The sequence below is a fragment of the Salvia hispanica genome, chromosome 4 (assembly GCF_023119035.1).
Source record: "Salvia hispanica cultivar TCC Black 2014 chromosome 4, UniMelb_Shisp_WGS_1.0, whole genome shotgun sequence".
NCBI classification, from domain to species: Eukaryota; Viridiplantae; Streptophyta; class Magnoliopsida; order Lamiales; family Lamiaceae; genus Salvia; species Salvia hispanica.
In genome coordinates, this window is record NC_062968.1 from 47,889,344 (window position 1) to 47,905,234 (window position 15,891).

A 15,891-nucleotide genomic window follows, 5' to 3' on the forward strand; every position below is an offset into this window, starting at 1 on the left:
ACTCAATCCTAGGTTGTATCTTTGTGTTATTTTATCTTGCAAACCGAACACCACCTAAAAGAATAAATCTAATCAACTAAAGACTACGACTAATCAGTAATCACACTAATAATTCAAATACCGAAAAAGCCTAAACCTTCCTTCTTCCCTATTCCATCATCCTTCTACCTTATTTTAATGTACATACAACTGTTTTATTGAGAGACTCCGCGAAAAGATATAGATTCAAATCCTAAATTTGTCATGCCTTTACTACCATGCACAAAATACAGATACTCTATCAGTGTCAAGCACCTAACCGAGCAACTATAGACAGCTCGAATATAACTACCCTAATGGTGAAATCACGTAAAACAACATAAAAAATACCCCTTAGATCTATGGCTCTATCGCTGCCACATACATGAAATAGTCGATCGCCATCTGCATCGATGTGTCCTCCGCGTCGACAAGGTTCGGGAGCAAAAGATCCACAATTCATGAGCAAAAGACCTTTTAGTATCCACCATCTTCAACATAATTTTAATATTTACATATGAAACGTTTACTAAAATTTACGTAAAATTTAATATTTGTAGGTGAAATGCTTAGAGAAGAAATGCTAATTAAAGGTCACGGTGGTTTTTGGAATGTGGAAAGCCAAACTATTTTAACCAATAAATAACTTTTTTATTAAAAAGACATTTAATATCAAGTTTAATGTCATTTGTTACAAATTATATCAATAATAAATGTCTATTATTTTTGACGTTTCAAACCATAAGCTACTTTAAAAAAATTAGTTTTAATTAATAAATAAATTTATTATTAAAATGGCATTATTGTAAATATCACCAAAACTCCCCTTTTATATACTTATAGATAGATAGATTTCTTAATTAATAAATACTCCCTCCGTCCCAAGATATATCCCGAGATAAGTGAAGTATTTCTTTTAATACAACATTTAAGAAATTGATATTTAAAGAATTAAAATAAAGAGAGTAACGTACGAGAGAAGAAAAAGTAAAAAAAAAAATAATAAATAAATAAAATAAGAAAAATAATTATTTTTGAAAAAATGATTCATTTAAAATAGAACCATTTCAACAAGAAATACTAGTAATAGTTTATCATCGAGGGGGTACTAATCGATAACAAAACCATTTTTAATCTCATGAGCTTGCCACGTCAGTCCACACGTGGGAGGTTTTGGCTATGTGGATTCTCATCTTATTTCCTCGCATTATTTTCGTTACTGTATAAATATCTCAATATAAGACGACTATTAAGTTTAATCCCTCCATCTCCTTAACATGTGTCCACTTTGACTCGACAAATTTTAAAAAATATACTCTTTTTGTTTTCCGAAGATGACTTACTTTTTTTTTTTTTATCATAATTACTACTTCTTCCTTTCAATCATAAATGAGACAGTTCTTTTGAACATCAGATTTAAGAAATACTCCCTAGATATTTTGGAGAAAGAGTAAAATAAGAAAGGATAAACGGTAGAGATAATGTTGTTTCCATTTTTAGGTAACGTTATAATGGGTTTACCCAAAAAGAAAAACATTTCATTTTTAGTGGAAAAGAGTATTTCCTCCGTCCTATAATAGATGTCACACTTTCCTTTTTAGTTTGTCATACAAAAGATGTCACATTTCTTTTTTTAGAAAAAGTTCTCTCTCACATTAATATAAATATACTATTTTTTCTCTCCACCTAACACATAAAACAATATCTCCTAAAATCCCGTGTCATTCTCCAACTATGTCATCTATTATGGGATAGAGGGAGTAGTAACTTAGGAGAGAAAAATATCTCAATTTTTGGATGACACATGTTTTAATAATAAATTGGTAAATTAAGAGAGAAAGGGAGAAAAAATGGGTATATGAGAGAGGGGATAAAAAGTAGTACTCCCTCCGTCCCGATTTACCATTTTAGTCTGTTCGCTATTAGGAGTCCCGATTCACTTTTACTATAAATAGTAGGTACACCTCACTTTCTATTATAAAACTAATATATATAAATGGGTCCCACATTCCACTATTTTTTCTCTCACTTTTCTTAATATTTCTTGAAACTCGTGCCGCATTCAAATGGAACTCTTAATGGAGAACGGAGGGAGTACTCCGTAAGAGAAACAAGGAGAAGTAGTGGATAAGAGCATTAGAGCATTCACAATAAGAATAAGTCAGCCATAGGCCAGCCACTCTCTCTCCCTGCCACGTCAATGCACTAAAAATCCACCTGCCACGTCAGCATTTACTCAAATAGGTCAGCCATAGGTACCCGCAATAAAAATAATTCAAAAACAACTACATTTACGGAATTAAATTTACGATTAAATTACGGAATTAAATTTACGAGACATATACGAGAAAATTCATTCATTTCATTAAAAAAAAAGTACAAAGATAAAAAAAATACATGATTTTTTTTTTTAAAAAAAGGGCTTCCACACATGAGCTCCGCCACTCTCTACTCCTCGTCGCCGCCGCCGCCACCTCGGGAGTATCGAGCCCGCGTCTGAACCCCCCACCAGTGTCCTCGAGGCATCCAAATCCACCCGCATGTTCTCGAGCATCGAGTAGAGAAACCTCTTCTCCGTGGGGTCGGTTGCGGCCTTCCACTCTTGGAAGACCGCGAACATCCGTTCCTCCGTTTTTGCACGCGAGAATAAGGTGTACGTGCGGGGGGGGGTGCCGAGATGACCTCACGGGGCGATAGGGGGGATCCTCCCCTCGCTGCCCGTTGCGCCCGCTTTTGGCCAACCGGGCGAGGGCGACGAGTAGAGGATGGAGGGGACGGAAACTCCTCTTTTATTTCCACATCATCAACATTTGTATATTTCATTTTTCATTGTTGGTATCAAATAAAATATGATAAATAATGTTCTATCCTTTCCGCGGTAGTTGAGTCATTTCATTTTCTGCACTCGTTTTAGAAAAATGATACTCCCTCCGTCCCACTCAAGATGACCACATTCTTAAGTGGCACGGGATTTTAGGAAATGTTATAAGGTGGAATAAAGTAAAGTGAAAAAAGGTAGTTGAATATTTTAATGAGGAGAGAGGAGAGAGGAGAGAGGATGATATTTCTAAAATTGGAAAATGGTCATCTTGATTGGGACAAACAAAAAAGGAAAAATGGTCATCTTGAATGGGACGGAAGGAGTAATAAATAGTTAAAATGAAGAGAAAGTAAAATAAGTGACAAAATAAGGTAAATAAGAGTCATATCTACATTATTATCTCTCTTACTTTACCTTTTCTACTATTTAACTATTTATTATCATTTTATTTTTAAAATCAAGTGCATGAAATAAAATGACTCAACTATCGCGGAACGGATGGAGTAATAAATTCAAGACAAATAAATTATGAAAAACGTTCTTAATTAAAAAAAATTCAAGACAAATAAATAAATAAGAATGTTGTCGAAAATCATTTTGTAAAGAGAGGAAAAGAAGTATAGAGTGAGAAGAATGAGGTGAAATGTAAGAATGAGGTATGGAGGTACATATAGAAGGTAAAAAAATGAATTAAAAAAAATGAAAAATCGATCATAGGGCTGATCATCGGCCCTATCTTCACAATGGATGGCAGATCAAAGGCCCTATGGGATCTGCCAAGGCCGATACAACGGCTCTTTGGGGTGTTTGCATGGGGGAGGGCCGATGGGAAAGCCGATCATGGGCTCGGTTGATCGGCTCCCATTGCTAATGCTCTAATAAAGTGTAAGTAAAAGTTTTCATTTTTGGAAAGAGACTATTTTTTGTGAACATTCTAAAATGGCAAAATGGAACGGAGGGAATACTATATATGTAATGATTCAACTATGAAATTTTTTTTCTAAAATGAAAAAATGACTCAACTGCGAGAGAATGGAAGGAGTATAAATGTATAATACAACGTCGTGCATGCGGTAAGAGTTAGGATAATGAAAATGGGATCATTTTCGTATCCACAGTAAAAAAGAATTGCAAGAGCTACGTTGGGCAATATGGAGTAGTAGAGTATTTCATTTACATTTACCACATAAAAAAGAAATCGATCTGGTTTAGGAAGAAGAGCAGAAAAAGAAAAAGGCGGGAAAGCAACATTTTTGAAGCAGGAACATTCTGTGACTGTAATTTTAGGATAAAAAGTAATTTTGCATCAGATCCAAAGCACATGGAGCTCAGTTGACAGCTACTGCATCACACCACGTGCACTACCTCCCACTAAATTATCAGATGAAAAAAATACTCTTCTAGCTCTACTCCTTAAGAAGATCGTGAATTCATCGGAGTATACATTTAAACTTACAAAGAGTCGAATAAAATGAATTTGTCGATTTGTATGAATGTTCGCGATCTACATGTACTTTTCTTCTCATGGTGTCTTCACCTACTCATTTAAATGCAAGAGACAAAGTTTTCAATCCTACCACATAAACACATGCAAAGAAACAAAAATGAAAAATAGACACCAGCGATCGATTAAACTCTCTTGATGCGACACACAACATTCAAGACAAATAAAACATTTAACACTCCATTTTCGCCACCGCAAACAAATTATGTATAGCTTTTAAAGTAGTACTAATTATCAGCACTAAATGTGAGTAGGATTAGGAACCCACTGGTACCTCCCTCCCTGTATTGGAGCATCCTTCACTATGTCATAGTTGTACCTGAAAACAACCGTAAAACGCCTAATTTTATGCAATACACCATCGACCAAATTAAGCATGCACATGTGTAATGCTATTGAAATTAGTAAAAAGAAAAAGAAATTTGTTTAATTTTGAGATGGAAAAGTGAGGAACATAACATATTTGAAAAGACTAATTCGAACATGCACTACTCACTTTTGAGCAAATCGCCTCTGGACGTAGTCTTCTGCCTCCGTAAAGAAGTCCTCCAGCTCAGCCGCCGATGGCGTTTTTCCCACTGATTTTAGCTTCTCTTTCACCACAACTTGCCTTGTTGCCTCACTGCGTTGCATAATCAAGTTGCAGACAGAAGATGAAACGGTGAATTTGGGTATCAGAATTTAAATTATTTACCTAAAATTAACGCAGGCGGACGTGGAAATCTCCCTTCCGGACCGCGCAGCCTGAAAAACCAGCATTGTTTTAGAAATCAATAAGTAGTTATTTGAATTTGAAATTCAAAAGCATACCTCCAGATCTGGAGACGATGCCAATTCTGCATCCCCGAACACGCAGTACAAGCTTATTTGCATATCTTCCCTAGGTATGCTCTTCCGCATTTCAACCCCACCTACACAAACATACGTGTATGTGTATGTGTATGTGTATTCTGACACAACCTTATTCGTTTATACTATGTGAATATTATGTGCTGATCATGCCAACCATCAAACCTCAATTTAATTTGCCTTCTTTTGCCTCTATTTATTATATTACCTTCTTTCTTAATTTACCTTTCCTCTTTGTAAATAAAATCAACGTCGGATAGATTAAACCATACTAGTAACATTTTATTTTTTAATGTTTTTTATATTTCCATCTTTTTGTGGAAATAAATAAAACAAATGCTAGTAGCAGTAGTACTTCAGTTGTTGGGCTAAGATGGGCAGGGGTAAATTGGGAAATAGGATAGAATGCGGAGACGGTAACGTTGGGGCATGTGGTGGTCCTCACTCCGTTAGGGTGACAGCCACATGGTCATAAAGATGCCTTTACAAGGAATGACAATACAGTTTCTCAAATCGCAACCGTAATGGAGTTGCATTACTTTTTCAATTTTCCGTAAATTTTATAACACGGTATAATGTCTACACAATACAAATATCACGAGAGACTACTAGTAATAAAATTAGTATATTAAATTAGGAGATACTCTCTCCGTCTCCAAAAAATATGCACTTTGAGTTCGACATGAGTTTTAATATAAAATTGATAAACTAAGATAAAGTAGAGAGAAAAAATAATTAAAGTATTGTTAATTGAGAATGAATTTCCCTCGATACAAAGAAGAAAATTTTCATAATTAGAAAGTGCATATTCTTGTGGGAAGGACTAGAAATAGAAGAATGCATATTCCTGTGGGACGGATAAAATATTATTAATGTGAGATGTGAGTCTCCAGAAATAGCTGTGTGACTTGTGTCAGGATTTACTCCCACGAATATGTCTTTGAGAAGCCATTTTTATCTCTGGGCCGAAGCTGTTCCATTATTCTCATCATCGTACAGTCACTGCTACCTTATTATGTTCAATTTTAAATTGTCAATGCAAATACACTTCCTAAATTTTAGAAATCGATATCACGTCATGAGCATAATATGCTAGATAATTTTATTTAGATAGACTCAATACGAAGGAAGGCTAAGAATGAAAATTAAGCTCATTTATACATTATAATGCCAAAGCATCGTGCTTGTTTGGCACATATGAGTTAATGAGTTATTTAGAGCCTCCACAATAGCAGCTAGCCCACCGGCTAGCCGACTCGCGTCGCTAGCCGGTCGGCTAGCTGAATTATGGAATCGGCCAGCGCAAAATCGGCGAAGAAATCGGCGTGGGCTAGCCGATTTGAGGGCATTGGCCGATGCGTTGGCTGCCATTGTGGCGTGCCGATCGGCCAGCGCTATTTTTTAATTTTTTATTTTTATTTTTGAAAAACTATATAAACGCGATTTTAGTTTCATTATATCCGTTGCATCCGTTCGGCTAGCAGCAAACTATAACGGATTCAAGGCATACTAACATTTTTTAATGTATTTTTTTAATAAATTAGTGAGGAGTAGAGTGGGCGGTGGCTCGTGTGTGGAAGCCCGGATTTTTTTTATTATGTAATTTTTTTTATTTTTAGTTAATGTACTTTTTTTATTTAAATAAAATTAACAATTTTTTCCCGTATATGTGTCGTAAATTTAATTCCGTAATTTAATCGTAAATTGTATTCCGTAAATGTAGTTGTTTTTGAATTATTTTTATTGCGGCTAGCCTATGGCTGGCCTAAGGCTAGCCTATTTGAGTAAAAAGCTGATGTGGCAGGTGGATTTTTAGTGCTGATGACGTAGCAGGGAGAGAGAGTGGCTGACCTATTCTTATTGTGGATGCTCTTAGCTCTTTGGTAGATAAAATAAGGTCATGTTAAGCTATCAAAGCCCATCTCGACTTGTTGAGGCCCGAAGCAAGTTACTCCATCTGTCCGCAAATAGGAGTCATGTTTTTCTATTTTAGTCCGTCCGCGAATAGGAGTCACGGTTCACTTTTACCATAAATGGTCCTCACCTTCCATTAACTCATTCCACTCACATTTCATTTAAAACTAATAGAAGTATATACAAGTGTAACCCATATTCCACTCACTTTTTTCCACCCACTTTTCTTAACATTTCTTAAAACTCATGTGGTCCATAAATGAGACTCCTAATAGCGGACGGAGGGAGTAGTTCAAAAATGTGGATTATTTAACAGCCCAAAATATTGAGATAGCATATCCTTATCTTAAAGCCTCATTTTAATTAGTTGTCTTGTGTTAAATTAACATGTCTACCAAACATCGGTGTGTTTTTTGTTTTCTCATTTGAATTATGTGCACTTTCCATTTCTGTGTCATAAAAATATGGACATTTCTATTTATGAAAAATTGGCTAAAAGTCATTACCCATATACATCAATCTACTTACAATATAATCCATTTCACTATGGCTCACCATGATACTAATTAACATCTATACATATATAAAAAGCGAGTTTTGCCCTTAATTACAAATATTTATAAGTTTTAGATTGTTTACTAAAATTAAGATATTTTGGTTGACCAATAAAAAATTAATTCAATTTATAAATATGGCTGTTACAAATTTGATCAACAATTATAAAAACTATTTGGATCAAAATTCATCTATTTAAGTGTCGGCCGTTATAAATTTTTGGCTTGGAAGTGTTCTTAATAAAGTTTTATAAATTTTTGGACGTTATAAATTTTTAATAATTATAACTTAATCTTCAAGCACTACATATTGATTAATATTTCAAGCACTACATATTGATTAGCTATGAAATTGGGGTTACACGGATTAGAAGATTTGTAACTTTGTAACCGCCACATTGTTACACATTATTAGGAATTATATTAATAATAATTCAATGTAAATTTTTAACACAGTATAACTTTTCTATATATTTTGTCTATATATATGTGTCATTCACTAGCTTATTACTCACTTTCTCATTACCTTCACCTATAATCTATTACATCACTGAGTTTCCTACGAAACGAATTTGTTTTAAGTATGATTCTTGCCTTTTATTATTAGTATCTTTTTATATTTCTCTATTTTACACATTCTTTAAGTGTAATTATTATGTTACTGATATTTGTTGTTATGTTCTTACCAGAGAGGATAGTTGAAACCATGGAAATGGAATTTCTCTATTAGCAATTTACCATAACTTTATCAATCAAAGGTTGATATCATGGACGCATTCATCTTGCCAAATTTGGTTTTGGTTTTGAAATTGGTAAGTATTTTAGGAAATTTTATAATGCAAATGATAAGTTGTGTTCGCATTATTCACTAATGAAAATATTTTTCGAAATTGCAATATGGGAGGTCTATAGTTGACTATGTTTGAAGTTTTTATCTACATATGGGAGCAAACTGGCCAGACTGAGAAGATGGTGTCGACGCAGATGAAAGTGTTGGAAACGATAAGCGGCAAAGATGAAAGCTATTGGAGATAGATGAGGGCCCATGGGCGATGGGGCATAGCGGCATGAGCATAAATGATTTTGGATTTGAAATTTTCATTTCTTGGTTGCATTTTGATCTATTATTTTTTATTAATCGATTTTCTATTAGTGAAATTATTGAATGTTATATGATGGGTAATTAAATGGATTGATGAACACTGTAATTAATTCCAACATAAGTATTAAACTAAAATTTCAACATTATTAAAAAAATCCACAAGACAATACGGGAAGTTATTTTGATTTTTCAACATTACCAAAAATTATTAATAACATAATCAAAATTGTTTCTTAATTAAATATCATTGGTTTATATTGTTAGTGATTAAACACTCTATATAATTTAATTTTTTTATCATAATTTATTTAATTTATATTTTCAATTTTATATGAGAAAATTCAATAGGCCGTGCAACGCACGAGGTTGATACTAGTTAATAATAATGTGGGTCTCACTATCCACTAACACTGTTTTAACTATCATTCTCCTAATCTATCTTAATTTACCAATTATACATTAATTTTTGTGTAATTTCAAGTACACATATTTTTATTGCGCGGAGGATCTAGCAAATAGTACTCCCTCCGTCCCACAAAAGATGTCATACTTGTGGGATGACACGGGATTTTAGGAGGTTTTGTTTTGTGTGTTAAATGAAGAGAGGAAATATAATTTTTATATTCATATGAGAGAGAACTTTTTCAGGAAATGGAAATGTGATATTTTTTGTGAAACAAACTAAAAAGGAAAGTGCGACATCTACTATAGGACGGAGGGGGTACCAAAATATCGACAAAAGTTTTGAAGCAACAATGGATTGAAAGCACCCTTACTTTATTTATCCCCACATAAAATCTCATGCTTGCGTACTGATTTACGAGAATTACTTGAAAATCCTAAGCATATGGAGTAGTATTTTTCGAAATTTATGATTATATTATAGTAAAAATCAAAATGTTCTAATATGGCTTTTTCTAAGTAGAAATTTGTTAAGTGTTTGAGAGGACGGGGTAATCACAAAAACGTAGTCCAATTTAATCAATTTTATATGTGACACAAAACGGATTACAAATTTTCTTGTTGGCTGAAAAGCGTATTAGATGCAAAAACCACAATTGCTTGCAAATGTAGATGCCTAGTTATTTTGGTTTGTTAATTGGGTTTGGGCCTAAACATTTCGTCGTGGTTATTGGCTAATCATTTTGGGATTTTATTTGTTGGATTGAATCCCTCTATTTAACTTGATGGACAATTTGCCCAATTCGAATACCAGCTTAAGCAAATAAGACATCTTCACGTGTCAAAAAAGAGTTAGGGAAAACAAATTTTAGAAACTTCCGAATTTATGATATTATGGACCAAGCTACTGATTTTATGATATTTATGATATTATGGACCAAGCTACTGAATTTAAGTATTTTTTATATGGACCTGTATTTGTGTGTAATTCTAACTCAAATGGATTTGGTAGGTAAACTCATTCAATTCTTAAATGTGTAGGCGTTATTATATTATACTAGTATATACTTCTCCGTCCCGCTTTAGCAGTCCCATTGACTTTTCTGCCCTCTTTTTGTAAAAATGATAAAAAAAATAGTAAAAGAAGAGAAATGATAAATTAAGAGAGAGAATAATATAGAAACCAAAGGGACTACTAAAGCGGGACGGAGGGAGTACTTGATTTATTTTGTCGTTCATAGTTTCAACTATGAAAGGCCAAAGGCCAATCAATTGAAATTAGTTTTTTTTTTCCTTTGTCCTTCTTTAGCTTTCGATTAATTTACTTTGTGCGGTTGCATTTTTAGACGTATGTTTAACCTATTGGTAAAGAAAAGCCGATTGAAGTTATACAACCATCAGCAATTTTTTAGATTATAATGATAATGATAAGAGATTAGAGTAATGCAAGATCTATAAGTGAATTGAACATAAAAGAGTGATCGTGTGAATTTATAAATTTAAGATTTGAAACTAAGTCGTTGAATGATTTGGAGCACATGAGCTTAATGTAATTATTGCGACTTTGCTAGTACATCAACTTGACAATAGTTAATTTACAAAAATACAGATCCTCAAATTAAATTAAATAAGCGTCAAAAGTGGTTTACCTATTTTATAGACGAAGCCTATCTAGAACCTAAATATCACTTTTTGAGTCAAATTTTTGATGCATATCAAAATTTCAAAAATGGACAATATTTGGACAAGAATGGACTTTAGTTTTTATTTTTGATGGATAGCTAAAACTTAAATTTCAATTAACGAATTATACTTTTCACGACCATATTTTTTTTTTGTGATGAGCAATTTATGCATGAAATTATTTTTATACGACTACAGTTGATTACACATAACATATACTACCATAAGATGATTATACAGTATTAAAAATTTATTCGCATTTAACAAGATTACAAGGTTGTTTTTTTACCCAACAAGGTCAAACTTATACTTAACTGGTATTTTTGAGTAGATTTAAAACGATGAAAATGATAGTTGAGAACTTGCTTTACTGTAGACTACATAAGTGTTGTGTTTAATTCTCCATGTCCCTTTTAATTACGAGGTCAAACCTACCCATGCCTAATTGCTGTTGTTGATTGCCAAACCTCTTCATTTTATTATTGAAGATGATAGCTCTAAAATCGAAATGAACTAATTAAACCTTTTCAAGTTAACTTAACCGATTATACTGTCCAGAGGATTTATTGTAATTTTAGGGAATAGTACGTCTAATTATGAAATTTCACGTTCTAGTATTAAATAATTTTCCCTATCTTTCTTCCTCAATTTTTTTTATTTACAAAATTACCATGTACAACACCTTGATTAAACTGAAAACTTTCACTAAAATGAGTTTTACAGTGTCTCCATTTTATCACTGAAACTAATTTTCATTCATGCCATTCTTCCAAAGTTGTGGTAAGTAGCTTTCACATTTGTAGCCAAGTTAAATCTCTATATACAGTACAAAATCCCCTAAAAAATAAAAGTAAAATTCCATATATATACATCATTTTAGGTTTGAGAGTCGGGTGGAGTGTGGATATGCACCGACCCAATCCTCCTTCCGTCATCGCCATCGTACTTTATTAGCGTATATTCAGACTTTTGGGAATCGAAAAGGGAGCGTGGCAACGGTCTTTATAATTACAAGCACATCATCATTGTGATTTTCACGAGAAAAAGTCCACACCTCTGCTCTGCCCTTCTCTCTCTACCTATAGATACACATGTCAATCTGTAATTATATATGTGCTGTTGCATGCCGAGAGTTAGTGGAGCAAGAAGAAAGCGCAGTATGAATATGCTTATAGGAAAATGGTGCTGATTCAATCTGAGCTGCCCTTTTTATGCCGTAAACGCAAAACTAATGGCAGACGCCCTGGTATGATGTTCTATTTCCCCCTATTTTTGTTTCCTCTGTTTTTGACCACACTCAAGATTCTGTATTTTAAGTAAATGTTATCATCAATTATCTAAATGTATGTGTCTCGTTTTGGATCTCTGCGTGATGTAATTTCATTTCATATAAATGGGGCTCTTTTTTGCTGTTAATACAATTTTCTGCTGCTGAATTTGTGACCTAATTTTGTCAAAATGTCTAATTTGTGGCCTCATTACTTTTAGCTGTGGATTAGACTCTATTTGATATTGAATAAATTCCTAAAATTTCAGGATAGCTTGATGATTATCAGACCTTCTAAGAAAAAACCCCTGGTATTGAGGATGGTGGTTTTGATTATCGCAGTGGCATCTAGTATTTACATATGCTCAATCTGTCTTAGGCAAATTGGTGGACGTTCAGCTGGAAGTTCTTCTCCGAGTATTCGAGTCGTACAGATGTCGTGTGAAGAAGCCAATGATCATATCCTCCCTTCTGAGAAGCCTTATGTTCATTTCCCCAAACCAAACACTTTCAGCAGGTTAGATTGATTGTAGTTTTATCCGGGTGGACATCTGTAACTGTTTTTGATTGATAGGGAGGAATGTGCGTGCAATCCTGTTCGATACTTTGCAATTCTGTCCACTCAGAGGTCTGGGAGCGGGTGGTTTGAGACGCTGTTGAACAGCCATGTCAACATAAGCTCCAACGGGGAGATATTCTCAGTGAAGGTCCGGAGGAGTAACATATCGACAATTCTAGAGACTTTGGACCGAGTTTATAATCTTGACTGGCATTCGAGTGCATCAAAGAATGAATGTACAGCTGCTGTTGGGCTCAAGTGGATGCTCAACCAGGTTAGGCTGCTTTTATTGTCTAAACTAACAATGCTGCATCTCATATTTTTGTCTTTAGCTGTGTACAAACTACAGTTAGAGTTGGTGCCTATTATAGATTATAAACATAATTATGATTACCTCTCATATTAATGATTCAATGACAAGGACTTGCTACCCTCTTTCTGTACCAAATCACTCAATTAGACATCATAATCAGCATCATGTGTATTTGACATTTTCGCTTCAATGGCTCTTGGCCTTATAGTTTGTCTGTTTATGTTTATATTATTTGGACGGTGGGTGCGAGAGGTTAGTCATGTGACTCGTATGCATCAAGACTGATGAATGAAGAATCTGAACTAGAGGCTTTCAAGATTCATGATTGCGTTAGTAAGAAACCTAGTGTCTTCACTGATGAGTGAATCCAAAGGATTTTCCTTAGAGACAAAACAATCACCTCAACGAAGTGATGCTTGTACATTACGACTAATCCAATTCACTGCACTCTGTTTCATCTCTTGTTTTTTTACAATTTGCTATGCAGTTTTGCTTAGGTCTTGGCCTGTTAGGACTGTATTTTTTGCCTGGAAATGACTCCGTTTATGTGTCTAGCAAATAAACTACACTTATTCATGTTCCTACACTCTGTAATGATTTCCAGCGTACAGAAGAACGAAGCAAACAACATATTTCTGACGTTGTAAGGCTTGTTGCAGGGATTGATGCAGCATCATGAAGAAATAGCTGACTACTTCAACTCCAAAGGTGTCTCAACAATTTTTCTTTTCAGGAGGAATTTCTTACGTCGTATGGTTTCCATACTTGGAAATTCATATGACCAGAAAGCCAAGCCTCTGAATGGGACACATAAATCTCATGTGCACTCGACCCAGGAGGTCCGTCTCTCCCCCTCTTTGTCTCTTCCTAGTAATAAATCGAAGGGGTATTGTAGATCCTAAATATATTTAAACTGGTGCAGGCTGAGATACTGGCTAGATACAAACCAACTATAGATACAAAGCTGCTTATACCTGATCTCGAGCAAGTGGAAGACCTGGTTACGAGATCATTGCAGTATTTTAACAGCACTCGACATATAATCCTCTACTACGAGAACATAAGAAACAACCAAACAGTAAGGCTTGTGGTTAAAAATTTGCATTGTATTTCCTATGTTTCGAATGCTTGCTTCAATTCCTTTTCTTTTTTTCAGAAACTGGTGGATGTTCAAGAGTTCTTGAAGGTTCCACAACGAAACCTAAGTAGTCGACAAGTGAAGATACACAAAGGAGCTTTATCCTCTCAGATTGAAAACTGGGAGGAGGTTGAGAGGACATTGAAGGGAACGCGTTATGAACATTTCCTAGAAGACGATTACAAGGTAGATATGTAATGTGAGGTGCAATGTATGAATGTATAGCGCGTTTAGCTTAGCTTTATTTATTTGTTGATTGATTCAGATAGGCATATAATATAAGGTAGCACCAGGGCTTCTCCCATTGACAAAATTTTGGCCATTGTTTTATTGCTTCTACTTGTCTTCCTTTCCCTGGACAGGTATGATTTGGTTTGGCTAAAACTGATCATTTTAAAATTTTAAGCTTTATCTTGACAAATTTACAAAACAATTGGAGATTTGGTAAATTAGAATATTACTTATTCAGTCCAAAATTTTCAGCATGGTATGCTAAAAATAAAAACTCTCTCATATGTTTGTGTTAAAATGACAACCCCTCTTAAAGTAACACCGTGACACCACTTATACAGCAATATTATAAACGATACACAACAATATTATAAACGTTACACAGTAATCTATAGATTGTTGTATAGCGTGTTGGATATTGCTGGCCAAGAAAAATTGTTGTATAGTGTACAACATATTGCTGACCGTATTTTTCAGATTTTTTTTGCCACGTGGCAGCTTTTTATTCGTCCACGTGTACTGATTGGCTAGGAATGGTGGTATGGTGTTATTTTAAGAGGTGGTGGCACCCTAACACTCCCCCTCTCTCACATTCTAATGGATTATAAAACTAGGGGAGTGATCAATTGCTAACTCATCATTTAATTGTTAACTACAACTAATTTAAGGTCATAGGATTTTAAAAAACGTGTGGTCTACAATTTGCCACGTGTAATTTTTGTTTTTATTAATTAAATCGAAAAAAATAAAAAAAAACTCCAAATTAGGGTTTTGGATGAAAATGTCAATATAGTGTTTCGAAAATATCAACACAATGCTTTGATAATGTTAACTCATTGCTTATATGGACATTCTACATGTATTATATTGACATATTTTATATAGTATGTTGACATTTCTGTTGTATGAAAAAATTTAAAATTTTCGAAATTTTTTTCAAATTTTAACCTCGGAACATATGCATGTAGGATATCCTTGGAATCCTTATAAAATTATCTTTAATTTGATATATGTTATAGTATGAATTTAAAGTTTTGGGATTTCTTTTAAAAGTTAATTATAACTAATTTTGTAGTTAATTGACATTAATACCCTATTGATATTTTTTGTGCATGATATTAATACTCAAGGGTTGAATGATCTCCACCTTTAATTTAAAAATTTAATGTCTATCATTTAGTTGTAGTTAGCAATATAACACACTCCTATTAAACTATATATTATGTCATCTCCAAGTAATTGATTTCTTTTAGGAATGAGATTTAAGAAAAATGATATTATTAATAAAGTAGGAGATGAGAAAAAGTACAATAGATAAAAGAGAAACTAAAGTATGAAAAAGTGGTCACGCATTCTACAAATTTTTTCTTATTCATTTTTTTCAAAATAGATTATTTAATCATTGTTATCCAAGAAAACAATTATAATCAAAACTGAATGGTTGATTCCATTTGAGATGGTCGAGCATGGTGAGAATGGTGTTTTTAGAGTTCAATCTCCATCAAAGCAAATAAGGATTGTTTGATACTAAAGTTA

General features: G+C 33.8%; 2 protein-coding genes across 5 annotated transcripts; one reads left to right on the forward strand and one right to left on the reverse strand.

Moving 5' to 3' along the window:
- Positions 1–4,444: 4,444 nt before the first annotated feature.
- On the reverse strand, positions 4,445–5,414 carry LOC125185594 (cyclin-dependent kinase inhibitor 6-like). The gene is made up of 4 exons (XM_048082157.1): positions 5,154–5,414; positions 5,038–5,087; positions 4,840–4,965; positions 4,445–4,662 (listed from the first exon to the last, which is right to left on the reverse strand). The coding sequence occupies exons 1-4, from the start codon at positions 5,241–5,243 to the stop codon at positions 4,584–4,586; spliced, it is 345 nt and encodes a 114-aa protein (XP_047938114.1). The 5' UTR covers positions 5,244–5,414; the 3' UTR covers positions 4,445–4,583.
- A 6,337-nt stretch (positions 5,415–11,751) lies between these two features.
- LOC125219099 lies at positions 11,752–14,444 on the forward strand. 4 transcript variants are annotated; one of them, XM_048120969.1, is made up of 7 exons: positions 11,752–12,093; positions 12,384–12,425; positions 12,494–12,631; positions 12,689–12,947; positions 13,646–13,825; positions 13,909–14,064; positions 14,143–14,444. In XM_048120969.1, exons 3-7 carry the CDS (start codon positions 12,549–12,551, stop codon positions 14,320–14,322), a joined length of 858 nt encoding a protein of 285 aa, XP_047976926.1. In that variant the 5' UTR covers positions 11,752–12,093; positions 12,384–12,425; positions 12,494–12,548; the 3' UTR covers positions 14,323–14,444. The 4 variants fall into 4 exon arrangements, with proteins under 4 accessions (XP_047976926.1, XP_047976924.1, XP_047976927.1 ...); XM_048120967.1 differs by having other exon boundaries at positions 12,384–12,631; XM_048120970.1 differs by lacking the exon at positions 12,384–12,425.
- The last annotated feature ends 1,447 nt before the right edge of the window (positions 14,445–15,891 follow it).

What these genes read in the sequence shown, in the direction of transcription:
- LOC125185594 (XM_048082157.1), bottom strand. Translation starts at nt 5,243, where the DNA reads ATGCGGAAGAGCATACCTAGGGAAGATATGCAAATAAGCTTGTACTGC. An exon ending in CATCGTCTCCAGATCTGGAG is followed by an intron (nt 5,088 to 5,153) that starts GTATGCTTTTGA and finishes CTGGTTTTTCAG; the next exon opens with GCTGCGCGGTCCGGAAGGGA. An exon ending in TCCGCCTGCGTTAATTTTAG is followed by an intron (nt 4,966 to 5,037) that starts GTAAATAATTTA and finishes TATGCAACGCAG; the next exon opens with TGAGGCAACAAGGCAAGTTG.
- LOC125219099 (XM_048120967.1), top strand. An exon ending in ATGTGCACTCGACCCAGGAG is followed by an intron (nt 13,826 to 13,908) that starts GTCCGTCTCTCC and finishes AAACTGGTGCAG; the next exon opens with GCTGAGATACTGGCTAGATA. An exon ending in ACATAAGAAACAACCAAACA is followed by an intron (nt 14,065 to 14,142) that starts GTAAGGCTTGTG and finishes TCTTTTTTTCAG; the next exon opens with AAACTGGTGGATGTTCAAGA.